The 23,031-nt window shown below is 45.8% G+C and overlaps 1 protein-coding gene across 1 annotated transcript in view; it reads left to right on the top strand.

Annotated features, from left to right (window-relative positions):
* Positions 1–23,031, top strand: part of LOC137791431 (anoctamin-4-like) — a 34,645-nt gene that overhangs the window by 1,011 nt on the left and 10,603 nt on the right. Inside the window, exons 2-15 of the mRNA XM_068586385.1 lie at positions 1,579–1,653; positions 7,866–8,090; positions 13,371–13,574; positions 14,362–14,510; positions 14,599–14,748; positions 15,936–16,036; positions 16,603–16,647; positions 16,733–16,864; positions 17,953–18,059; positions 18,306–18,361; positions 18,560–18,681; positions 18,844–18,978; positions 19,753–19,849; positions 20,412–20,472. Of these exons, the coding sequence (XP_068442486.1) occupies positions 1,579–1,653; positions 7,866–8,090; positions 13,371–13,574; positions 14,362–14,510; positions 14,599–14,748; positions 15,936–16,036; positions 16,603–16,647; positions 16,733–16,864; positions 17,953–18,059; positions 18,306–18,361; positions 18,560–18,681; positions 18,844–18,978; positions 19,753–19,849; positions 20,412–20,472 (1,659 nt within the window). The remainder of the gene's footprint in view (positions 1–1,578; positions 1,654–7,865; positions 8,091–13,370; positions 13,575–14,361; positions 14,511–14,598; positions 14,749–15,935; positions 16,037–16,602; positions 16,648–16,732; positions 16,865–17,952; positions 18,060–18,305; positions 18,362–18,559; positions 18,682–18,843; positions 18,979–19,752; positions 19,850–20,411; positions 20,473–23,031) is intronic.

The following is a 23,031-nucleotide window of genomic DNA, read 5'->3' on the forward strand; positions in this document are numbered from 1 at the left end:
TGAGATACAGTGGGATGTTGTTTTGGACTGTGTGCACTAGATGGAGGTTATTCATGTGTGTGTCGTCTTAATTTTTTTGAAATCCAACATCACCTCTGCTGCATCAGATTAGATGGCTCCTTATCTGCTGCTCACAATAAAACAGTAGTCTATCAACCTGTGAAGAGTCTTTTAAGATTGTGACTGAAACGACTTTGTACACGAAGCTTGAATGATGTGAAACCATTTTTCTAAGTTATGGGTTTCACTGGACGCTGCTTTAGATGCTGATACGGTTTGTCCCGTTCCATGCAACGACGTCCCACAGCGCAGGTAATGAATGATACCTGCAGGTGTATCTCGTAACATGGACGCAAATGTGCAAGCCTGGACTGAAAAGACTTCCTGTCAGTGATGAATGTCTCGCTGTGCTGCAGTTGCTCATGTTGGACGCGTGGGTGTTAGATTACACAGTATGGAGATGAAAAGTTCTTTAAATTGCTAAATGGGCATTTTTATTCAACGCAAAAAAATGTCAGGCGGCACCTTGAAGCAGCGACTGCAGGGCCACAGGAAGTCCTTTCCTCTGCTGAGACAGATGAATCATTTAACCTCCGGCGGCCTTGATTGCTTGGCGTTCCAAATTAGCCCTTTAGTTTCCTGCTCCCACTGGGACCTCATTGAGAGCAAGACGTGTCAAACCAGCCCATCAGATCATGGAATACTGTGATGGCAATAGCGATGTCACACAAGCAGCTTGAGCTCTACTCCCGCAAATAAACTGAGCAAATTGTGAATTGGGTTCCATCAACGTTTTGTGCCACTCGGTTAACATTTCAAACCTTCTTTTAAGCAAAACTGCTCAAATTATTGGGTTGCACCGTCTCCAATGTGAGGTTTTGCTGCTTTTCTCTGTTTTCATATCGTTGTAAGTGAAACTCTGGAGGTTTTGGACCGTTGCTCGGACCAAACAACGCACTGCGCGACATCGCCGAGGAAAATGTGATGGGCTTTTTCACTATTTTGTGACATTGCGTTGGCCAAAGTGATGAATTCATCAAATCGAGGAAACAACCCTGGCACCAATTGAGGCGTCATTCCCTTAAATACAGGGGTCTCTTCCTGTCTTCCCGGGTTAAGGGCTCATTCTCATATCACTGCTTGGGTTGTGGATTGTATCCACAGTGGATTATTTCACTACTAAGGCACTAACGCTGCCAAACTCCTGGATTGTATTCCCTTACCTCTGCCAAGGTCACGGGTTTGTCCCCCTGTTGGCTGGATGTGAAGCAGGGCACTAACGCTGCAGGTTTAGGGGCTTCACTCCCCGTAACGCTGCAGGGTCATGGCTTTTCTGGAGCCCACAGGAACAGCAACGGGCTTAGCGCACACATTCGGAAGTGTGGGATTTCGATTTTTCGAAATTCAACTTCATTGCAAGAGCAACGGCTGCAAAAGTCATTCAAACTGTGGCGGTCGCCTATGCTACGACGAATTCATGAATAAAAAATGTATGTCTTTGTTGCACAATGAGTCTCTTTGGATAGAGGAGTCTACCTGCAGCCACTCTGTACATGATGATCTCTCGCCCTGTCGTAGACCGTGAGCCCAGCAGCAGCAGCTACAACGCCTCTTCTGGCACCTTCTACAGCTGCGTCAGTCAGATCACCATCGGTAAGTGCAAATCGCTGACTAACTTTGAATATATGTAAAAGTGAAAAATATGTTTCGTCCCCTTATTTATTGTTATCAGGTATAATACGATTGAATCATAAGATGTTTCCTGTTTGCTGCCACGGACCCTCACAGACCTGAACCGAGCAGGGGAAGTCTGAGTAACGAGGAAACGACCTCGATGCGATGTGAACACAATGAACTACGATTCTGTTCACATTCAAAGCAATAAGGCAACATAGTAAACGCCAACACAAGTGTTTGACTGAAGCAAGAAAACAGGAAAAGCACAAGTACCAATAAAGAATTTGATGATGGCCGAAATCCATTTCACTGCTCCAGTTTCAGGGTCCCTGTGTGGTTCATGCAGACTCTGACACTCAAACAGGACGGAGCCATCGCGTACGTTAACTACGTCAACATGTCTGCTGTGACATTACGGGAAAAGTTAGTATAAATGATTCACAACTCACCATGTACACCTGGGTGGGTTCCAGTAACATGTTAGAGGACTTACTGCAGAACCGTGTGGTGCTGTATTAATGCTAAGCTGACTGACAAAGTGCCGGGGGAGGCGGAGGGGATTTGCAAAGCAGTAAGAAATTTGAAAGATTTCCCCTGACGTACCACTGTTCCTGTTTTTCTGTCTCTCAGAGGCTGTGGCAGCTGCGCTGTGTGGTTCAGCTGAGGCCTCAGCTGCTGCTGCTGCTGCAGGTGTGGCCTCTCTTCTCCCCGTGCTGGAAAAAAAACAACATCAAAAGAACTAATGAAGTGCTGAGGGAGAGCTTTGAACTGTTGAGGCTGTTGGTTTTAACAAAAGGGAGAGATCTATAGTCTTGTCCCGCACGCTGACATGAAAAGTTAGTGTTAGCCACCCGTGATTTAAAAGCCCTGAGAGGAAAATACCAGTCAGCACCGCTGGAGGTGCTTAAAAGTTCCAATCGATTACAATCTCCCATTAATTCCACCCCTCTTCATTGTTGCAGGACTTTACTTCCTCACAGCTGAGAGCTGGATTTAGGTTGTTGTGTTTTCGGGTTGTGCTGACTCGGCTTTCTGCTTTTTTTTCTGTGAATTTCAGAAGGTTGCCGAGGGACCTTCAGACATCACATGAAACAAAACAGACCAATGTCGATAAACTCATATTATTATCAGCTAAGGTGTTCTTACGTGTAAAAAAAAAAAAGCTCACGCTTGTCCAGATTGAGGTTGAAGATTGTCAGCAGTATGAAAACAGCCTCAACAGTCTGACATTGAATTTGGGGGACGACATTTTTCACGATTTACCCCTCCGCTCTCTGGGACTTTGTTTGAAGCGTGTTACATTTCTCACATGTTTAATCCAATGCATCATACATCGATGCATCGATACATCAATGTATTGATGCTTTAATGCTTTGATGGATCAGGAAGTGATGACAGTTGGGCCTATTAATTCAATTAAACTGTGATATACATTAAATTATGGAATTTTAATTCCTGTTTGAGTTTTGATGAATTAGTTGCAGCTTTTATTTTGCCAGGTTGATGATGTACACCTCATTATTTTGATAATAAATAACAATTTAGAACATTTATATCCGTCTTTTTATTTGCTACATTTTCATTTGACAAAGTTATAAAAGCAACATGGAAGTAAAGCCTGATGTTGGTGTAATGAAAGAAAGGATGATCCCGCTCACCTCCACACAGGGAGGCATTCAGCCTTTTTATTTAATAGCTGGGATCGGATCACATCCTCAAAGCCCAAGTAGCTCATCGGTGTTTTCTCCACAAGGATGACCACAAGGCCCCCCCTCTTACTTTTCAACACTTTTTCCGTAGTAAAGAGCATCTGTAGCTCGGCGTACAGCAAATGTCATTCTTTGACATTCAAGCTGCAGGCTGTCTGATGTGCAGGAACTAAAAAATATAAATGGCCCCGAGCTGCACAGGATGGGCCACCAGCACGTAGAAAGTAGCCTGAAGGGCTCTTCATCAAGTCCTCTCCAATGGAAGGGCCTCCTGGAGAGCATGTGATCATCCAATGGGGCAGTAATATATATATATATATATATATATATATATATATATATATAAATGAAAAATGAAACGCATTCTCTGCATTTGACCTATATCCTTGGTATTTGAAGGAGCAGTAGTAATATCCTATATTAGTGTTCCGAGCCCAAATGCATTTTGTGTTATTGTGGTGATATGAATCATTTATGGTGCTGTTACATCTGGTTTGTATAGGTGCGTTCCTCCCTGTGTGTGCAGCAGGAGAGAGAGCAAACTGTTTTCTGACGGCAGGGAAAAAACACGCAATATATTTGTATTGAAGCAGAATATTCCGTGAGATAAAAACACGTTGTGACGTTTGGAAATTAATACATATATCTTATGTTAATTTATTTATTTATTGGGCTTCCCAATGCTTTGGAGTTATTAAAAATGTTTGGATCACACAAATACCTAAATATGGTCTTTAAACAGAACAAACATGCAAAAAAAAAAAAAGAAGTTATAGAATTTGAACGTCAACGTGATTGAACTCTTTGGTACAGCCCTATCTACCACCATGAGGGCACTGCAAAAAATATATTCCTTTTATCCTCTGGCTATTTCATATTCTGCATCATGTGACACATCCAGGTGTCCAACACAGGTGGAAACATTAAACACCGCCTCTCTTGCATCCGCCTAAAGGACTCCCACTGAACGTCTCTGTAGGCACTCAGCTGAAACTTGTAGTGCCTCCTCGTGTGGCCCAGATACCTGCACCTGCATTTGTTGTCTCACCTCCGAGGGTGTCAGGAGGTGCTACGTATCTGGGCCTCGCGCTCCTCAGAGAGCCAACGCGGGCACTTTTTTTTCTGATGACTGCGACATAGATATTGCTTAGAATACACTATGTACGAAAAGGCTGCGCGCGCCCTGAGTGTTTGGAGGTCGTTCGGATACATGCCAGGTGTAGATTACCACCGCCGCCCCTCCCGCCATTTCAGGTGACTTTCATGGGATGTTGAGGACTGTTGGCTCGATGCAGGTCTTAATGGCTTTTTAAAATTGTGTTACACCAACTTTATCGACAGCCTATATATTTTGAGTTGACAGTCTGTGGAGCATTTTCCAAAATCTGAAATCCACCGACCTTGATAGTGTTCACTTAAACTGTGATTCACAAGACTTTCTTCAATTTTAAGGCCTTGAAAACTGACACAATATCCAACCAAGAGCTGAAATGTCAGTATTACTCCCATTACCCATAGTATTACTACTACTACTACTACTACTACTACTACTACTACTACTACTACTACTACTACTACTACTGCTACTGCTACTACTACTACAACTTTATAGAAAAAAAAGACTCATCAGCGAGGGGTGGGAATCACCAGAGGTCCCACGATATGATATTATCACGATACTTAAGTCCCTATACGATATTATCACAATACTGCGATACATCAAGTATTGTGATATAATAAGTTTTATTACCGCAAATTGGCCACAAAGGAAAACTGTCAACATATGTCATCTAACAAGATAAAGTTTTCATTCTTTTCATCTAACTTCAATCACTTTTATTGCAGAAAATGGGACAAACTGACCAACACTTTCATACATGTTGCACCTGACAAACTGAGCTGTTTGTATTACAGTCTGCATAGTCGTGTCTTTCTAGCGAGACGCCCAGGAGAGGGGGCGGGGCTTATCTCTGTGGTTTATGTCCATAAAAAGTGTTTTTATTTCTGCCACATTACATAAAAATAACCACTACTTCTGCTTCATACTTGTTGAGGAAATCCCAAAGACGTCGGAGCATCAAACGCCGTCGTGTCTGGGTTCATAATATTATCCGTAGAAATTTCACTGACTTCTCCAGGACCTGCGTCAGGATGACAATGTTACGGATTAACAGGCGGTCGTGTTCATTTTCAGCCTAAAGTCGGCAGTTAACACGGCCGTCTGTTAATCCGTATCGCTTCCAGCGCGACAAGAGTACACTTAGCCAGTTTGATTAATACTTTTTTTTAACGTCTTAAAAAAAAGTCCAGACGTTTCATTTACGCACAGACGGCGCATGACTTATTTCTTTCTCCGATGCCTCCCATAATTAATTACATAGAAGATCGATATTTGGCTCCCGCGTATCGATACAATATCGCCACGCAAACTATTGCGATACTCTGCTGTATTGATTTTTTCCCCCACCTGTAAAGCTTTCACAGTCCTGTCCGAACTTGTCTCCAGGCTTATTTTGTCCTTTTGTTGTTTGGGCATTTGTCCATAATTTCAATAAAAAATGTGGGCATTACTTTCAGACACGGAGGTTGAGATAAACTAGTGTGTCCCTTGAGCCCCTGGATTGAGAAGTTCAAATAAGTAAAATACTGCTTCATTTACTGCACTCCTGTTCTTGTTTGCAAACTTTCACACACCGACAAATATCTTTTTTATAATTTCCGAGCAGCAGCCAGAGTTTCTTGCCTAAAGGTGTCTCACGAGACAAATTACCCGCAGGGACAATAAAGAGCTTCTCGGCATTCTCGTTGTCACAGCTGCTGGCTTGAGCGCAAACATCTTTTTTTGGGGACGCCCAACGCGGTCGCCACCGTAAAACAGCTGATATGAGATGTATAGCTTAGGTTTACCTCACGATCTATCCTCCGGCTCAATGTGCTGCGTGAGGAGCCAGCTGGGAGGCGACGAGACTGCCAGGCCTTCCCCTACTCTGCTATTGATCGGGGTTTGTTTGTTCACTGCTGATGTTTCTCCGAAATGGGCCGGGCTTTGGGTTTCACAGGAATCCAGGAGGTGAGCGGGTCGAGTGAGTTCCCTAGTCCCACCTGACCCCGGTGTGTTACGTAACGGTGTGCTTGGATATTTAATGTCCAAACAGGGATGATGGAAACAATGTAAGCCACAAAGCTTCATTTTAACTTTTAACAGAATAGTTTTAAAAGTTACTCAATGAAGCATGTCAGACTGAATTACAGTTAAATGTGTATAAAATAATGCACAAGACATATAGAAATATTACACTTTAGGTAATGGGGCAACTGTAAATAGTGTTGTTAGATTTAATGTTTTGTACTGTAGGTGAAAGGGTAGATTTATCTTTGAGTAAAGGCCTATCTGGCTTTACAGGAACAGTGTTGTTCCTTCATTTCATTGTCTCCTATTCACTTTTACACCGTACTTATTAGCTACTAGCTACTTGCTACTAATAGTCTACTACTATTATTAGCTTATATCTTTATCTTCTTAATCTGTTTTTACTGTGAAGTCGGTTTGAAAGCCTGAATATGTACTTCAAACATATCTGTAGAGCCTCCAGTCAGTACAGGAAGTGTAGTTCGTGACAGCGTGGGCTGTTTGTCAGCGGGAGCATGAATAGCAAACACCAGGATGAGAAAGACTGAAAGAACAACATATTTTGAGGTGAATTTGGAGCGCCACGGATGTGTTTGGAAGAAGTAAAACTAAATCTGCAGACTTGATTGGCCCCGTCAACCTGCCAGAGACAAGGAGCTCAGCAAACTTGCCAACCCAGAGCTGAGCACAGCGGGGTCACATGGGTCTCGGAGGCCTCGTGAAACAGAGAGAGAAGCCGACTAAGGGCTGAATCGATGCGAGCCATGCTGTTTCAGCTTCCTGCCCAATAATCATGTGTTGTTCCTTAAACCATTGCCAAGGTGCTTTACCGATTCCTTCTTTATCCAAGTCGGAAACAAAAAACATGATGGTAGTTTATGCTTTCCCTGTGTCAGTCTTTGTCATGCAAAATATGGATATTGTCATTAGTTTGTAGAAGTCGTAACTTGAGTGATGGGATGGCTGCCGAGCACCCGCTGCTCTCTGTAAACATGTTCGCTTGCAGCTGCAACACTCAGTGAGGTGCAGAGAAAAGCCTCACGACAGTTGACGTTGGCTGTTTTAATGACGGCGGCAGCTTCCACCACTAGAGGGCAACGTTGCTAAAGAGATTACTGCGTTATTTGACTTTTAACTGCCGTGGATGCACCAGCGTTACACCGTGTCTGTCAAGAGGTCAGAGCCTCTATTGTCGGTGCAACCAAACAAAACCCCCCTATGATCATGTGTGAAGGACAGAAGCACACTCATCGTCATCCTCCAGTTGGCGGTTTGAATGATCGCATGATTAAGATTTTAAAAAGAGCTCCTCCTAATCTCTCTTTCTTCTGCTTGTTGTCCCTCGGCAGGGTTTGACCTCGGGGGTCAAGTGGCCATCGGCTTCTCCCACTGGAAGAGTCCCTTCCCAGCGAGCGACCAGAACCTCCCCAGTCCGGACTGCGTTCACTCCGAGGTTTCCGCCGTGCCGCCCATCAGCGAGCACCTGGAGCCGGTGTCCTGCCCGGCGTCGCTGTCAATCACCCCGCTGCCCACCCGCAGCGCCAGTCAGGAGACGCTCTGCGACAGCAGCACGAGTACGTAGAGCGCTTGTTAAAAACCACCAGGCCTCAGTTTACAGAGAGGGGAGCCCTTTAGAGGTCAATATACTTTGTACATGGCTGTGTGACGGGTCTGGGAGTTAAACTGAGCAATGGAAAAAAAATATATGAGCTATATATATAGACACAGTATAGTGAGGGTGAAAAATAAAATCATTTATTAAAAAATGTTCTTGATAATAAAGATGCTGCACGCCAAAGTCAGCAGTCAGACCAGGAGACCATCGCTACATCACAAGTCTCTGAATTGTCGATTCCTCGATCCTCGATTGAACCGGAAGTTGTTCTTCGTCGCCAGATTGACGCCCCCTCACTGTCCTCCAGTTATCTGCAGCTGATCCGACTGGTCGCCCGAGTTTCATATCAGAGTGAAGCCGGATCACAGATTAAACGCTTTTTACAACATGTATCCTCTTTCCATCCAGTCAAGGCGGATCATTGATGATCGGGTTTGATCAGATATGATTTAAGTTTAACCTGAAACATTGAGCCTAAACAATATGATACAATAATTGTTATTGATTGTTATTGAAATGTTTGCTGAAAACTGTCCGGACCAGGAAACAACTCTGTTCCACTGATCACGTGTTCAGACACAGACTGCGTCATAAGTCTTTCCAGCTGTTAAAGCGACTGACAGCTGATCCAGCTGTGCTCAGCGGCCGCCGTCATCTGAATCCGCCGTCGCTTCACGTGACGCTCCAGAGGAAAGGACGTCTGATTTCTCTTTAAAAACATATTTCCGCGTGTCCTCTCACCTCGCGTGGTTTCCTTGCATCTCTCCGTGCGTCTCTGGTGGGAGGGACGAAGGCGCAAGGAAAAGACTCAAGTGATGGAAACAAGGACGCAGTTCAGAGACCTGGGCCAGCTCATCAGCACCAGGTGAACCAGCTCAGCCAGCCCACCGCCTGCTGGGTGGGAGGGAGGGACTGTACACAGTATACCCGCTTTCTTAAACACTCTTATCAGTTAGTATTTTTGTTTTTGCAAAACCAACCCAGGAGTTAGCGTCAGTCTGTATGGATTATGGCAGAAAATAAGCTCTGTTGCAAGCAAAAGTTGATGTTACCTCCACCTTTTGTTCAGTGAGATAACCTTCACAAAACAACACGTTAATGATTATTTCAATGCCATCGGCAAAAGAGATTAAAGACTAGAGAAAGTCCAAATTCGTTGTCACATTTAGCCGACACTAAGATGAGGCGTCCTCGTCTGTGTGAAACAAATCACATTCATACAGAGATTTTAGACTTTTTGGTTCAGTTGTGAGCCTCATTACAAGGAGCAGATGTGTATTGAGACACTTCATTTGCATCTGAGACACTTGTATTGAGCGCAGACACAGACGCATGAATCTGTTTGGGAAAGAGTGTGAACCTTTTCCTCGATACAGACCGTGTACGTGTGTGTGTGTGTGTGTGTGTGTGTGTGTGTGTGTGTGTGTGTGTGTGTGTGAGTGTGTGTGTGTACACGCTGACACTGTCATCTCTACTGTCATTGTTTTGGGCCACAGCAACACTGCCACGGACCCTTTTTCCTGATTGGCTGCTGACAGAGCAGCTTAACCTCTGATTGGCTGCCAGGGAAGACTGATGAACAGCACGCACCTCCTCTCTCTCTCTCTCTCTCTCTCTCTCTCTCTCTCTCTCTCTCTCTCTCTCTCTCTCTCTCTCTCTCTCTCTCTCTCTCTCTCTCCTCACACTGTAAACATCCTGCTCATGCTTGTGTTTTCTTCCCACCAGAGAAGAGCTTTTGGTCGTAGCATCTACACTGTGACAGATCCGTCTGTGTGGGGGTGTGCGTGTCAGTGTGTGTGTGTGTGTGTGCGTGTGTGTGTGCGTGCGTGCGTGCGTGCGTGTGTGTGTACAAGGATGTCAGCTCGACGGATGCGGCGATGAGGAGTGAGGAATAAAAAGTGGGATGCTGGTTTCCCCCCACCTCCCCGCGGGACGTCGTGTTTGTTTCCTCAGCGAGGTCATTTTGCGCGTCGGGGCTGGCGGGGGGGAGGAGGGCTGACTGCTGTGTGTGTGTGTGTGTGTGTGTGTGTGTGTGTGTGTGTGTGTGTGTGTGTGTGTGTGGATACAATCCTCTGGCTGCTTCGGCGTTTGCTGCGGCTCTGGTGGGAAGACCCCCCCAAACCCAAACTCCCGCCCCCCCTCTCTCCCTCCATCTCCTCCCCCCTGAGGGGTGAAGCTGCCTCTCCACCTCTCTCCACCTTCACGCGGTGAGTGTCGTCAAGTTGTCTTGAAGCAAAGGCGCTTGTTCAGCCGGCTGGATGTTGTTCTGTTCCTTTTGCTGCAGTGCTCTCTTTCATGTGTTGCTGCTCACACTCCTCTTTACGCTGCTCCATCATCTTTGGCGCACTTTGTCCCTGTGACCATGCAAGCGTTTGACCTTCACACTCTCATCTTCTCTCTGCGAGCTGTCCCCCTTCCTCTTGATTGTGATTGTACTTCTTTTTTTTTTTTCATACTCTCCACTTCCTCATCCTCCATGCTGCATCAGTTGTAAGACACAGAAATGGGTCATGGCTCAGTTCGGAGTGTGAGTGTGTGTGAGTGTGTGTGTGTGTGTGTGTGTGTGTGTGTGTGTGTGTGTGTGTGTCTACTAGCTGTCAGGGAGATCATGCCCCCCCTCCCCCTTTCCGTCCACCCTGAGGCATGATGGGAGCATCCAGGTGGAACTATTCCTCCTCACAAGTCACTGACACTTGATCCCTTCGGCAACACATCACACACCTCCTACTCCCTTCCTTCCTTTCCTCCTGCAATCTTTTATTCTCTCCTCAGTGTGAGCTGTCATCTCCAGGCTGTATTTGTAGCGTGCGAGGAGCCACAATGGGTTTGTTTTTTTGCCTCACAAACTAAGAAGGCAAATGTAACAATGAATGGGGCTTAATGTGTTATTAGAAAGTCAAGTCGTTTAATGTGGTCATGGTCTCTTTGTCTCCTTGATCTTGTTGTTTAAATTGTGGTACTGCAGACTAATTGTGTTAGGAATTTATAGCCAAACCAAATGTATTTTTATGATTTTAGTATCACATTTAAAGAGGGTAAAAAGGGTCCTTAAAATGCTTCGTGGCTTATACATATAGAAATACAAACTAAAACCTGAAAGTGAGATGAGAGCGTATAAAATGCTGATTAAATATGTATCTGGCTCATTGAAATAACAGACATAGCCTACTTACTTCTGCACACATTCATTTCCATGAACTACTTACTCCAAATACTACCTGATTCAAAACTATTGTGCTGATTAATTTAATGTATTGATGACGATAAACTCTCCATAAAAGTAGATATTTAAGATGTAGGGGTCATTTTTGCAAATGTTACAATAATCTTAAAGGAAATCTTCCCATGGGTAATAATCAATGTGCTAGAAACAATTTAAAGATCAGGAGCGTGTCAGAGTTACTCTTCCTTAGCATTCCTGCAGCTAGCCTATTGTTCGCTATTCGTTATACTGCGAGCGTTCATCCACAGCTTTTGAGTTGTGCATATTGCCTGGATTTGTAGTGAGTAGCCACGCGTTTGTAATTTGTTGAGTGTTGTAGGAAGAAGAGGAAATGGGGAAACAGACGTGTGATATGTATCAAATAGCTGATAAAACACTCAGCTGCATTACTGCCACAGTTCTGGAGGAAACACTCCTGCGTGCTGCCAAAGACTCAGCACCACGTGGCCTCCGCTGTGACTCGCGTTACAGGAGGACCATAGGGCCGTTAAAGTTTGATGGATACATTGTTTGACTGGCCGATGTCTCGGCACAGCGACAAGATGTCGGCTAATATGTGGCGTGTCAGTCCTTTGAGAGCCAATATTTATAGGAAGCAGGTCTCTAGCGAGGCCGGCGTTGGCGTGCCGTGCAACTTTATCTCTTGGTGAATCCAGAGTCCTCCCCGTCTGACCACTGCAGCTACCGTGTGGGTAATGGCTTCCCAGCGCCGGGAGGAAAGGAGCGGGACCGCGAGCGCCGATATCTCCCCTGGTGCGTGTTTCTCTTGGCCGCATCCATCGGTTGCAATGTTCCAGAGCATCAGCGGCTGATTAAAGAGCCGAGACGCTTCCCCAACCTCTATCTCCGCCCCCGGTCCTGTGCGGCTCAGCAGATTATTTTTTTTGCTGAGTCACCTTCCATGTCACAAACAAAAATCCAGCGCACACACCTCCCAAGACAGCCACCCACCTCCACGGAAGTCTTCCAAGTCTCAAGAGACCTGAGAGGAAGAGATAGAGACGTATGAAGATGGATGATTTAAGCTGTTTTGCTAAGCTTTGAATAATTCCCCTCAAAAGGACACAGTCGACTTGACAAATAGACCCAATTAGCTTGTGCGTTCCCGCAGAGTGTCTTTTCAAAGTCTTTCAAGGTTAATCCTCATTACGGAGATAAAAGTTACAGAGCTGTCATTGTCTTGTCCTGTTTTGTGGGTCTTCCAGCTTTGACTTACTCTCTCTCTCTCTTACGTCTTACTTGCTCTTTCTCCTCTTTTTTCAGTCCATTCTTTTTACTTTTGCCTTTAGACGACAGCAATAACCCAGAAGGAAAGTTTGTAGTTTTCTGGACATGTTTTTGCGTTTACTGCTCACATGGACTTTGACCCCGGCTAGTTGCATGACATTTTATAAAGGAACAATCATTAGAGACACAAGCAATAACCCAAAAATAGTCACTCATTGTGAATATTTTAGTTGACGGTTCTCTTATCCATATTTTTAGAAGAACCATGGGGCAAAGTTGAAGTTGCCCGAAGCATAACGATGATGAATGCTAATGTATTCAACATGTAAACAACTTTTTCCAACCTTTCTAAGGTGAAAAAAATGATGAATTATTGATGGGAACACGGCTAATGTTGTGTTTTCAGCTGCTCCCCAAGTGGGCACCTAAATGGATAAATGCAGTTTTAAACAGTTTTAAACAGTCTAACTGGTATTAGACTGGTCTTTGAGGAAAACCCCACATGTAGTACACATGTAGTACACTTGTAGTACACATGTAGTACACTTGTCGTATGTTAAGTGCTGTCTAACACAGCTTTGCGTTGGTGGGATGGCATTTGTGGGAGAATTTCAGTCATGAATTCTGCGTTTGTCAACAGAAGTTGTTGCTTAAAGAAGAAAGGTTGTAAGATGCTAGCTTACCTGAAGATGGTCACACAAGGGACACGTTGCCAGTTCCCAGTTAGAAAGACTCCAAAACGTGACGACACAAAGCCTGAATGAAAAAACCTTCCCTGTGTTCCTGTAGGTGTGAGCTTTTCTCTCCATGGGTCTGAGTCCCTCCGGAGGAGCCCTCGCCGCCGCCGCAGAGCCCCGCCGCAGCCCTCCGCCTCCGGCTACCAGGCCGCGGACCGACCTCTGGCCTTCCCCTCCTGCGCGGAGGCGGACATCATGGAGGAGTCCTCGTCCAAAGCCGAGGACTCCAGCACTCAAGACGATGCGCCGCCGCTCGGTGAGGCGCGAGGGCTCCGACCTCCTGTTCTCTCCCTGTAGCTTGGTTTGTTCGTGGCTTTGTGGCTTTGTGGCTTTGTGGCGTGTAAGTGAGGGAAGTCCTGCCATGCTGTGGTACTGCTGTCTGCTGCTTTGACCCAGGAGGCCGCCGCTTGAGCCAACGTTGAGTTAGTTTACCTCCACCCTTTGTTCTGGAGCGGAAACCAACGTTTACATGTACGCGAGTTACGCAACAAACAGTAACGTAGTCATTCAAACCCAAACCACAATCTTTCCTGAAGTCTAACCAAGTGTGTTGTTGGTGGAACCCAACCAAGTGAACTAAACTAAGTAAAACTGTTTGAATGTCACGAGCACAAAGACAAATCGTCTCTCAAGACGCCTCCTTAAAATGTAGTATTTTAAACATGGATTAATATTGTGGATATGACCAATGAGTCAAACTGCTATGTTTGACGTAAGAAGTGACTTTGGTAAGGACTCCCAGAGCGGTTCTTGACTCATCAACCCATTCTTCGTTGTCTATTCTTGGCTTTACGGCTTGCAGCTTCACTATTTGGTTTCTTTAGCCAGTCAAGGAGCCGTTCAACAAAGTGGAGCATTTAACAGCCAAAAATATGTTTCCCCACAGCAGTTGATCGAGAGCGAAATAGAGGTAACGGGAAGGTGAATATTTGACTGGTGGCCAGAAACATGGCTCCAAATAGATTCAAATGTTGCTCCGACGTCAACATTCAGTCAGCACCCCGGCGGCACTACGACTTACACGCCGCTCCTCTTCCCTCCAGCTGTGAAGGGCGTCACTGTGCTGCTGGAAAGGAAGAGTTCAGAGGGCATCAGCAGCCCGTCCAGAGACGACGACTCCACCCTGCTGAACCGGGGAACCAACAGCAGCATCCTCGACGACAACACAAAGTCGGATGCCGGCGTCCCAGAGGTCATTGCTCCTTTCCATCCACAGTGAATGATGCTGTTTCAGACTGCCGCTACTGATCGCGCCTGGTTTGTGTCTGTCTGTCTGGCAGGGGAGGAGCAAGTCCAGAGGCCTGTGCTTCAGCGATGGGAAGAGTCGCATCGACTACATCCTGGTTTACAGGAAGTCCAGCTCGCAGTCGGAGAAGAGGGAGATATTTGAGCGGAACATCCGCGCCGAGGGCTTACAGATGGAAAAGGAGGTAAAGCACCAACATTCACGCTCACTGCTTCCTTCATCACGTTGACATGGTGCTCGATGCTCCGCCATCTTCACCAGCTCGTCGCCAGCTGGGTCCGCCTGCTGTCGGGTGCTGAGCAGTGAGCGTAAAGATGTGTCACAGATGTATTGCGCTGAAAACAACCGCATCGATCGGCTGGAAGCAACTTTGAGGAGATTGAACCAAAACAGTGGAGTTGCCGAGCTGAAAGACAGTAAAATGAGTTGCAAGGCTTCACAAAGTTGGTACAATATTCTCATGTTCATCTCTACAAGCAACAGCTTTCACATCACACATCATGACATGATCCTTTCTTCATGTGAAGATATTGATTGTCGCCGCTTTGTGATGTGTAATTGTATCAGGCACAAGCCTGAGTCACAGCATGTACTGAACGAGCGCATGTTTATATTTATAAAAGCTTCCACCACCATGATTAATTTAACGTTTATTTAGCTGGAGGGGATTAAGTGTCTTGCTCAAGGGCACGTCAGCGGGGCGTAAGATATAATGAGGGTGCTCCACTTGAAGCGTAACCTTTCTCATCACATCAGGCCTCCATCTCTGTGTTGACAAAAACAACTTGTTTTTGTTGTTGTTGCTCTCGCTGCTCGGTACGTTTTTGTCTCTTTTTTTTCTCTTTCTGGCCAAGTTGCCGCGATCAACGCTGGCAGACCTGCGGCCGCACTCGTAGAGGGCAACGTGAGCAACATCAATAGCAATTTGTGTGAAGGAGCGATTTAGTGCTCAGTCCTATGAGCATGTAATCTCAACTGCCAGACGGCTGAATTTATAAAAAAAAAAACGCTCCGAGCCTCGCAGGCTTCTGACAGCCGCTCACGCAGCCGATAGAAATGTGCTGATGGCCTTTTCCTCCTGGAGAGACTTGAATTTAAACGGGTGGAACATGTGGATGTTTGTGATTTGTGTGTGTGTGTGTGTGTGTGTGTGTGTGTGTGTATTAACTCCTGATGCAGTGGCATCAAGGTCGTCCTTATCCAGACCGCGCAGGGGGAACAGCGGCCCTCGCCTCCTCCAGCAGCCGGCTCGTGCCGTGCGGGGAATTGTTTTTGTTCCATCTGGTTCTCTGCGTTCCCGTACCGAGTGATGCGGTTGGTGGTCCTCTCTGTTCCTTGTCTTATCTTCTTGCGTTGGGTTTCCTCCTCCAGGCCTCTTTGACTAACAGCGACGTGATCTTCCTGAAGCTCCATGCGCCGTGGGACGTCCTCTGTCGCTACGCAGAGCTCATGAACATCCGCATGCCCTTCAGGTGAGACGACAAACCACAAACACAGAACTGCCTTGTTCTGTGGAAGAAAAGAGGAACTTGAAAAACGTACCCGCAGGAGTTTACTTGTAAGCAAAAAAACAAAAGTCCTGTCAACATTTACAAGCGCTTCCTAAAGGTCTAAAATCATTCAAATGCATTCGCTTCCTCATAGAATATTTGCAAAGTCAACGTTTTGTGCGTGTCACCGCCCCCCAGCTGCCAATCAGCGGACCAGCATGAGACCAGCGGCAGAAATGTGTTTAAAAAAAACAAAACCAAGGAGGCCCATTCATAAAAACACTGCTCCACAGCGCCTCTAGTGGCCGGAGAACTCCAGTGGCTTCCTTTAATGTTCACAGCAATAGAAACAGTGGGGGAAAAGTAGACTTTATACCTGATGCATGGATAGCAGCAGTAATAGTATCAGTATTAGTAGTAGTAGTAGTAGTAGTAGTAGTAGTAGTAGTAGTAGTAGTAGTAGTAGTAGTTGTTGTATTTGTTTGTGTTATTATTCTCATTACTGAACTTTTCTAAGTTGATCATTCCCAACCTCCTGCATATTCCAGGAGGAAAATCTTTTACATGCACCGCCGGCACAAGTTCACGAGCAGGTGAGTGTTGGCTCAGCAGCGGCTCGGCTCGGCTCGGCTCGGCTCGGCTCGGCTCCGGCAGCTTTAACAGAGACTCCGCTTGCAGGATGGAGAAGCGCATCAACAAGTTCCGCGGCTGGCTGCCGCGCAAGCCCATGAAGTTCGACAACGACGCTCTGCCCGACCTGGAGGAGAACGAGAGCTTCACCGCGCCCTTCAGTCGGTCGAGGATTCACCAGTGAGTTTGGTTTCATTACGGAACCGCCCTTTAAACGCCCGTGTCCAGAAATGACTCAAACTTTATCAAACAGAGGAGGCTGGTGCGACTTATTCTGTTTGCGCTAAAGTAGTTTTCTACTTGAATTTCTATCAAACTGGAACTCTCCACACACACGAGCAGGATCTACTTTCTCTATTAGCAGGATCTACTTTCTCTATTAGCAGGATCTACTCTACTCTATTAGCAGTATCTACTTTCTCTAATTGCAGTATCTACTTTCTCTAATTGCAGTATCTACTCTCTGAGCAGTATCTACTCTATGAGCAGTGTCTACTCTATGAGCAGTGTCTACTCTATGACCAGTGTCTACTCTATGAGCAGTATCTACTCTACTCTATTAGCAGTGTCTACTCTATTAGCAGTGTCTACTCTATGAGCAGTGTCTACTCTATTAGCAGTGTCTACTCTATGAGCAGTATCTACTCTATGAGAGGTGTCTACTCTATGAGAGGTGTCTACTCTATGAGCAGTGTCTACTCTATGAGCAGTGTCTACTCTATTAGCAGTGTCTACTCTATGAGCAGTGTCTACTCTATTAGCAGTGTCTACTCTATGAGCAGTATCTACTCTACTCTATTAGCAGTGTCTACTCTATGAGCAGTGTCTACTCTATTAGCAGTGTCTACTCTATTAGCAGTATCTACTCTATGAGCAGTGTCTACTCTATGAGAGGTGTCTACTCTATGAGCAGTGTCTACTCTATGAGCAGTGTCTACTCTATTAGCAGTATCTACTCTATGAGCAGTGTCTACTCTATGAGCAGTATCTACTCTATGAGCAGTGTCTACTCTATGAGCAGTGTCTACTCTATGAGCAGTGTCTACTCTATGAGCAGTATCTACTCTATGAGCAGTGTCTACTCTATGAGCAGTGTCTACTCTATTAGCAGTATCTACTCTATGAGAGGTGTCTACTCTATGAGAGGTGTCTACTCTATGAGCAGTGTCTACTCTATGAGCAGTGTCTACTCTATGAGCAGTGTCTACTCTATGAGCAGTGTCGTGCACAGCAGACAGATGTATACTAACTGGTGCGTTTCTCTGCAGTTTCATCATCCACAACAAAGACACTTTTTTCAGCAACGCCACCAGAAGTCGCATCGTCCACCACATCCTCCAGCGGGTCAAATACGAGGAGGGTAAAAACAAGATGGGTGAGTTTCCTTCTCTCTGAACTGTGAGGCAAACGGAATTAATTTAAAACATTTTAAAAGAGAAGATAATATTGAGAAGCTGTGTTTGAATCTTTATTTCCTTTCCCTGCCCTATGTTTCCCTCATCTATCTTATTTATCTTTTGATTCAATAAAGGGCTGACTAATAATCTGCGTGCAGATGATTGCAATGTTCAGACCAGTCGTCTGTTTCTCTTCTTTCTCAACGCTCTGTTGTTGGTTTCAGGGCTGAATCGTCTTCTGAGCAACAACTCGTACGAGGCGGCGTTCCCTCTGCACGAGGTAATTTGGCGGCTCTTCATGAAGTCATTCATCAATGACATGTTGTCACTTTTAAAGTCATTACTTGTAGTTGTGTCTCCAGTGCGGTCCCGGATCGCATGCACTGACATTACAGCAATACATACACGCACATAGATGACGTATCCGCGTGTCCGTATCCGTGTGTGTGTCTGTGTGTGTGTGTGTGGACTCTAACAGGGGAGCTACCACAGCAAAAACTCCATCCGAACACACGGAGCAGAGAACCACCGGCACCTGCTGTACGAGTGTTGGGCCTGGTGGGGGGTTTGGTACAAGTACCAGCCGCTGGACCTCATCAGGTAACTCACAAGTCGCTCTCAGCAATCAAAGCAGCACCACGGGCAGTAGAGTATCATCTTGTATAGGCTGGATCTGCGTTTTTTTACACGTTGAATCGATGGATGAATGTCTCTTTGTGTCGCGGTGGAGGACGTCCTGGAACTGCTGCTCTTGTGTTCCAGGAGGTATTTTGGGGAGAAGATCGGCCTGTACTTCGCCTGGCTCGGCTGGTACACGGGGATGCTGTTCCCGGCGGCGCTGGTGGGCCTCTTGGTGTTCCTGTACGGCCTCTTCACTCTGGAGCACTGCCAGGTCAGGTAAACACCCCTCCTCTCTGCTCATCAGGAAGCTCCTGTTACTGAAAATGTTCCGTTTCTGTTATTGCTCTGATTTGTATTTTTCCACTTTGGACTGCTTTTTGGGGGACTTGTCATCCTCCAAAACTCACCAAATTCCGCACGCTTGTCAGGCCTGGAGAAAATAGTCGTATGAAATAGGCGTCAAATTTGTGTCAAAAGAAATGTCTCTGTAGCGCCCCCTAGGAGTTGGACCAGTGACGCCCCTCGCTCAGATTGGACGATTGACTTGAAATAATTCACACATGTATAGTATTGTATTTGAAGCGTTTCAAAAGATATATGTTTTAAAGAGTTTCTCCAGAAGAACAGGCCTGGCTTTAAGCTGCAGATCAGATGTTTATTGAGTGAAGAGGTCAGGTAACTTCACTGAGTGGAAAGTCATTCGGTCCGATAGATAAGGTGACGGAGTGTGAAATTGTCCCGTGGTACTCGATGTTTTGGACGCCTGTTAAATGAAATAATGAAGTAAAACGTGTGCAGGCGGAAGCAGAGACGCATCAATATTCAAGGAGCAGGTTAAAGTAAAAGCTTATGTTGTAAATGCAGAATAAAACGTGTAAACTCAATTATTTTCTTAGACGAATAACATAACTTTCACAACTCAGATATGAAGGAATACACACACACAGACACACACACACGTGCAGCGCTGTGCTTGCGTGAATCATCATTCGTTGCTCGACATTGTGATGCAACTCAACTGGAGTGTGATGGGCTGCTTGTTTTCTCCAGTAAAGAAATCTGCCAGGCCACTGACATCATCATGTGTCCCATCTGTGACCAGTACTGCCCGTACCTGAGGCTGTCCGACAGCTGCATCTACGCCAAGGTACCAAACACTCCCAACAGACGGCTGTCAATATGTAACTTTCACATTCAGCATGGAGTCAGGAATGTAGCGGTCAGCAATGGAAGCAGAGACGCATCAATATTCAAGGAGCGGGGTGTCGTCGTGATATTTATTGCCTTCGCTCTCTCTGGAAGAACTACGGTGGCCTTCAGGGAACGTGACAGCCAGACGGCCCCTCTCTCACGTTCGGTTTGTCCGTTCTGGGCTCCTGTAGAAACATTGTGGCGCATAACTCTGGATCAATGCACCATTTTAATAACACCATCATTTAATAAAGGACCGGAAACTTGCTTTACTTAAACATTTATATTTATTGTACACTGATTTACAGACGTCTATTTCTCAATGTCAGTCAGTGGGGGAGAAGTATTTTTGGGCCACATGGCATAACGTGACGAAACCAAAAGTTGTAATTAGTTTACTATTTTTAGTACTTAGTTTCAGGTTGCACGCTAATAAAAGCTTTACTATGACCATCCATCACCATAAATCCTTTCCTCACTAGACTTTGCTCTTCGGCTGCTTGTTGTCCTCTCTTCAGGTCACCCATCTCTTTGACAACGGAGCAACCGTTTTCTTCGCCGTGTTCATGGCTGTTTGGGGTAAGTCCAACGGTGCACACGTCTGGACGAACCCTTCAGGGGTTTTCTCCTAAAGATGCTCTCAGACCACGTTTTTCCACAAGCAGAGACGTGCATGCTACAACCCTGTCAAAGTTCACATGGCTCACGTGTCGCCTCGTTATACACCAAACAAACAGGTCCTTTTATCAATGCATGTCTTTGCTGCTCTGGGAGATCTGTCTCTCTCTGTACGTAGTCTTCATGAAGGTTGCAGGCCAATGAGCTAAAAGAAGCTATCCATTGACCCATTGTTCACATTAGTGCAGCTTTAACTTGATTTTTTAATTGCTGAAATCGTAAAAATATATCCTAGTTCTCTAAAAAAGTATTTAAAAAGTCACACATGTCATTGCATCGCGTGTACGACATTGTACATTATTTTCACGGTGTTCTCGCGGCGGCGTCAGGAAGCTGTCAGCGCTGAACCAGGTCCCAGAGGACGGGGGGGAACGCAGAGCGCATGATGGGTTCATACTCAGGGGCGGGTGACGGAGCAGCAGCGCCGTGGCCCCGCGGCTGGAGGCCGGCCTGCTTGCAAACGTCTCGGTGGAAGCATGAGGGCGCTGAGGGGAGGAACGGGAAGAGGAACAGAGGCGTGAGCTAAACATCTTCAAGAACTCCAAATCAAACGTTCTTGAAATATTGATAGAAGCAATCATTTCCCCCCCAAAAAATGATCAAAGGAAATGTTCTGCTTCAATCCCTGGTTGTTGGTGTTCATACTTTCTAAAAGGATTTGCTCCAAAATCAGCCCCAGAGGTACGACACAGTAATACTTTAAGGTACTAAAAGGGTTTCAATGAGAGACTGTCAATGAGTTTGTTTCTCGCAAACAACTCACAACTAGAGTTGCATTATTTTTATATATGTATTATACTTGGTTGTTTTTGTGACGCTCACCAGTGAGCTTGTTCTCCGGGCGTTTGAGAGCCTCCTGCACTCTGATGTCCAGTCTCCAACATCTCAGCATGCAGAGCAGAACCAAACACAGCTGCAGGGCGAAGGTCAGCACGCCCAGCACGACGATGGTGCTGTTAACTGTTGAGGGAGAGGAGGAGAGAGGAGGTACAAGATGGTTTCACAGCTCAGCGCGGCGCTGCCGGGACCTTTTGCTCTCTCCACTCAGAGGACGAGAATCAGACACTTTCAAACACGGACAGGAACGTAACCGTCATGGAGCCGAAGGCTTCACATGAAAAGAGATGTTTCATTCATGGACAGTAAGTGCTGCAGTATAAACTCGTAAAAGCTTGGCGGGCCCTGTTGCATTAGCGCGCGTTAATAATTCAGACCGTCGGACATCTTCTCCGCGTCCTCACCGCGGTGGAAACCAGACCGGCTTCACAAGTTATGAATGTTTGATTTTGCGACCCGAGAGAGTAAAGAAAAATCCAAAGTGTAAAATGCTGCAGTACCGGATGAAGATAGGTGTGGTGGTGACTCCCAGTGGGTGACCTCTGGCTGGGTCAGGTTCTGGTGCTGGAGGAGTCCCATCGCTCAGATCCTTCACGGCTGCAGCAGAAGCAAAGTGTGTGTTCACTCACGACCTGAGAAGCTCTCTGCACACTAAAGGATCTGCTCGGAGACGTTCATGCCGCAGGCTGTGTGAGCACTGCAGAGCACCGGCACCGAGCAAACAACAGATACATGATTCATATTCTCTATTTGCAGAGGATATAGAAATCACCCTGCGCTGCTAGATTCATATCAATCATCACATCTGCTTCATGAGTCAAGAGCTCAGAGTAAAAGTGTTCAAGTCTGCGTGTGGAGAGACTTCATTAGGTTTGTGTGTGACGGCAGCGTTTCTCTAAATGGAAGTGACAGATCTTCTGTGTGTGTGTGTGTGTGTGTGTGTGTGTGTGAGGGGGTGAGGAATGAACTATTCAGGGTATTGAAAAGATTTTAGTTTTAAATGTATTAATGTCAGCGTTGAAATAAAAGTCTTTTAGGGAGGTAAAAGGCAAAATGTTGTCTTGGATGACGTAATCTTCCTCTTATCTTGTCTACACATTAACTTTAACAACCTTTAATAAGTTAGACACCTCTGAGCACGTTGCAAACGTGCAAACTAAAAGTCAGGCCGCTGATCGACATGGGAGGTTGAAAAGACAACACAACTGAAAACAGGGTTCAATAGCATCATATCACAACAAAGTCATGAGAGAAGACTAAAGAAAAGCAGCTCAGGGAACGTTTTATTTCAGGTCAACATAGATATTAAAAGGGTGCAAAAATAAAAGATCTGTTCAAACAAAGTGCAACAACGTTGTATAAAATCTATACAAGACATGACACACAGACACACAAACTAATAATCCAACTAAAAAACAAGCCTCACGGATATTAAACCATGTGGAAGACAGACAGAGCCCAGTCTGCAGACACTTTGTGCACGAATGAACTGACCTTCCAGCCGCGCTGCTGCTGCTGCTGCTGCTGCTGCTGCTGCTGCTGCTGCTGCTGCTGCTGCTCTGCTGCTCCGCTGCTATGCTGCTGCTGCTGCTGCTGCTGCTGCTGTCCAAGTGAATTGGAGGC

This window comes from Clinocottus analis, unplaced genomic scaffold, assembly GCF_023055335.1.
Source record: "Clinocottus analis isolate CAN_PGR_092001 unplaced genomic scaffold, fCliAna1.0.p SCAF_20, whole genome shotgun sequence".
Classification (NCBI taxonomy): Eukaryota; Metazoa; Chordata; class Actinopteri; order Perciformes; family Cottidae; genus Clinocottus; species Clinocottus analis.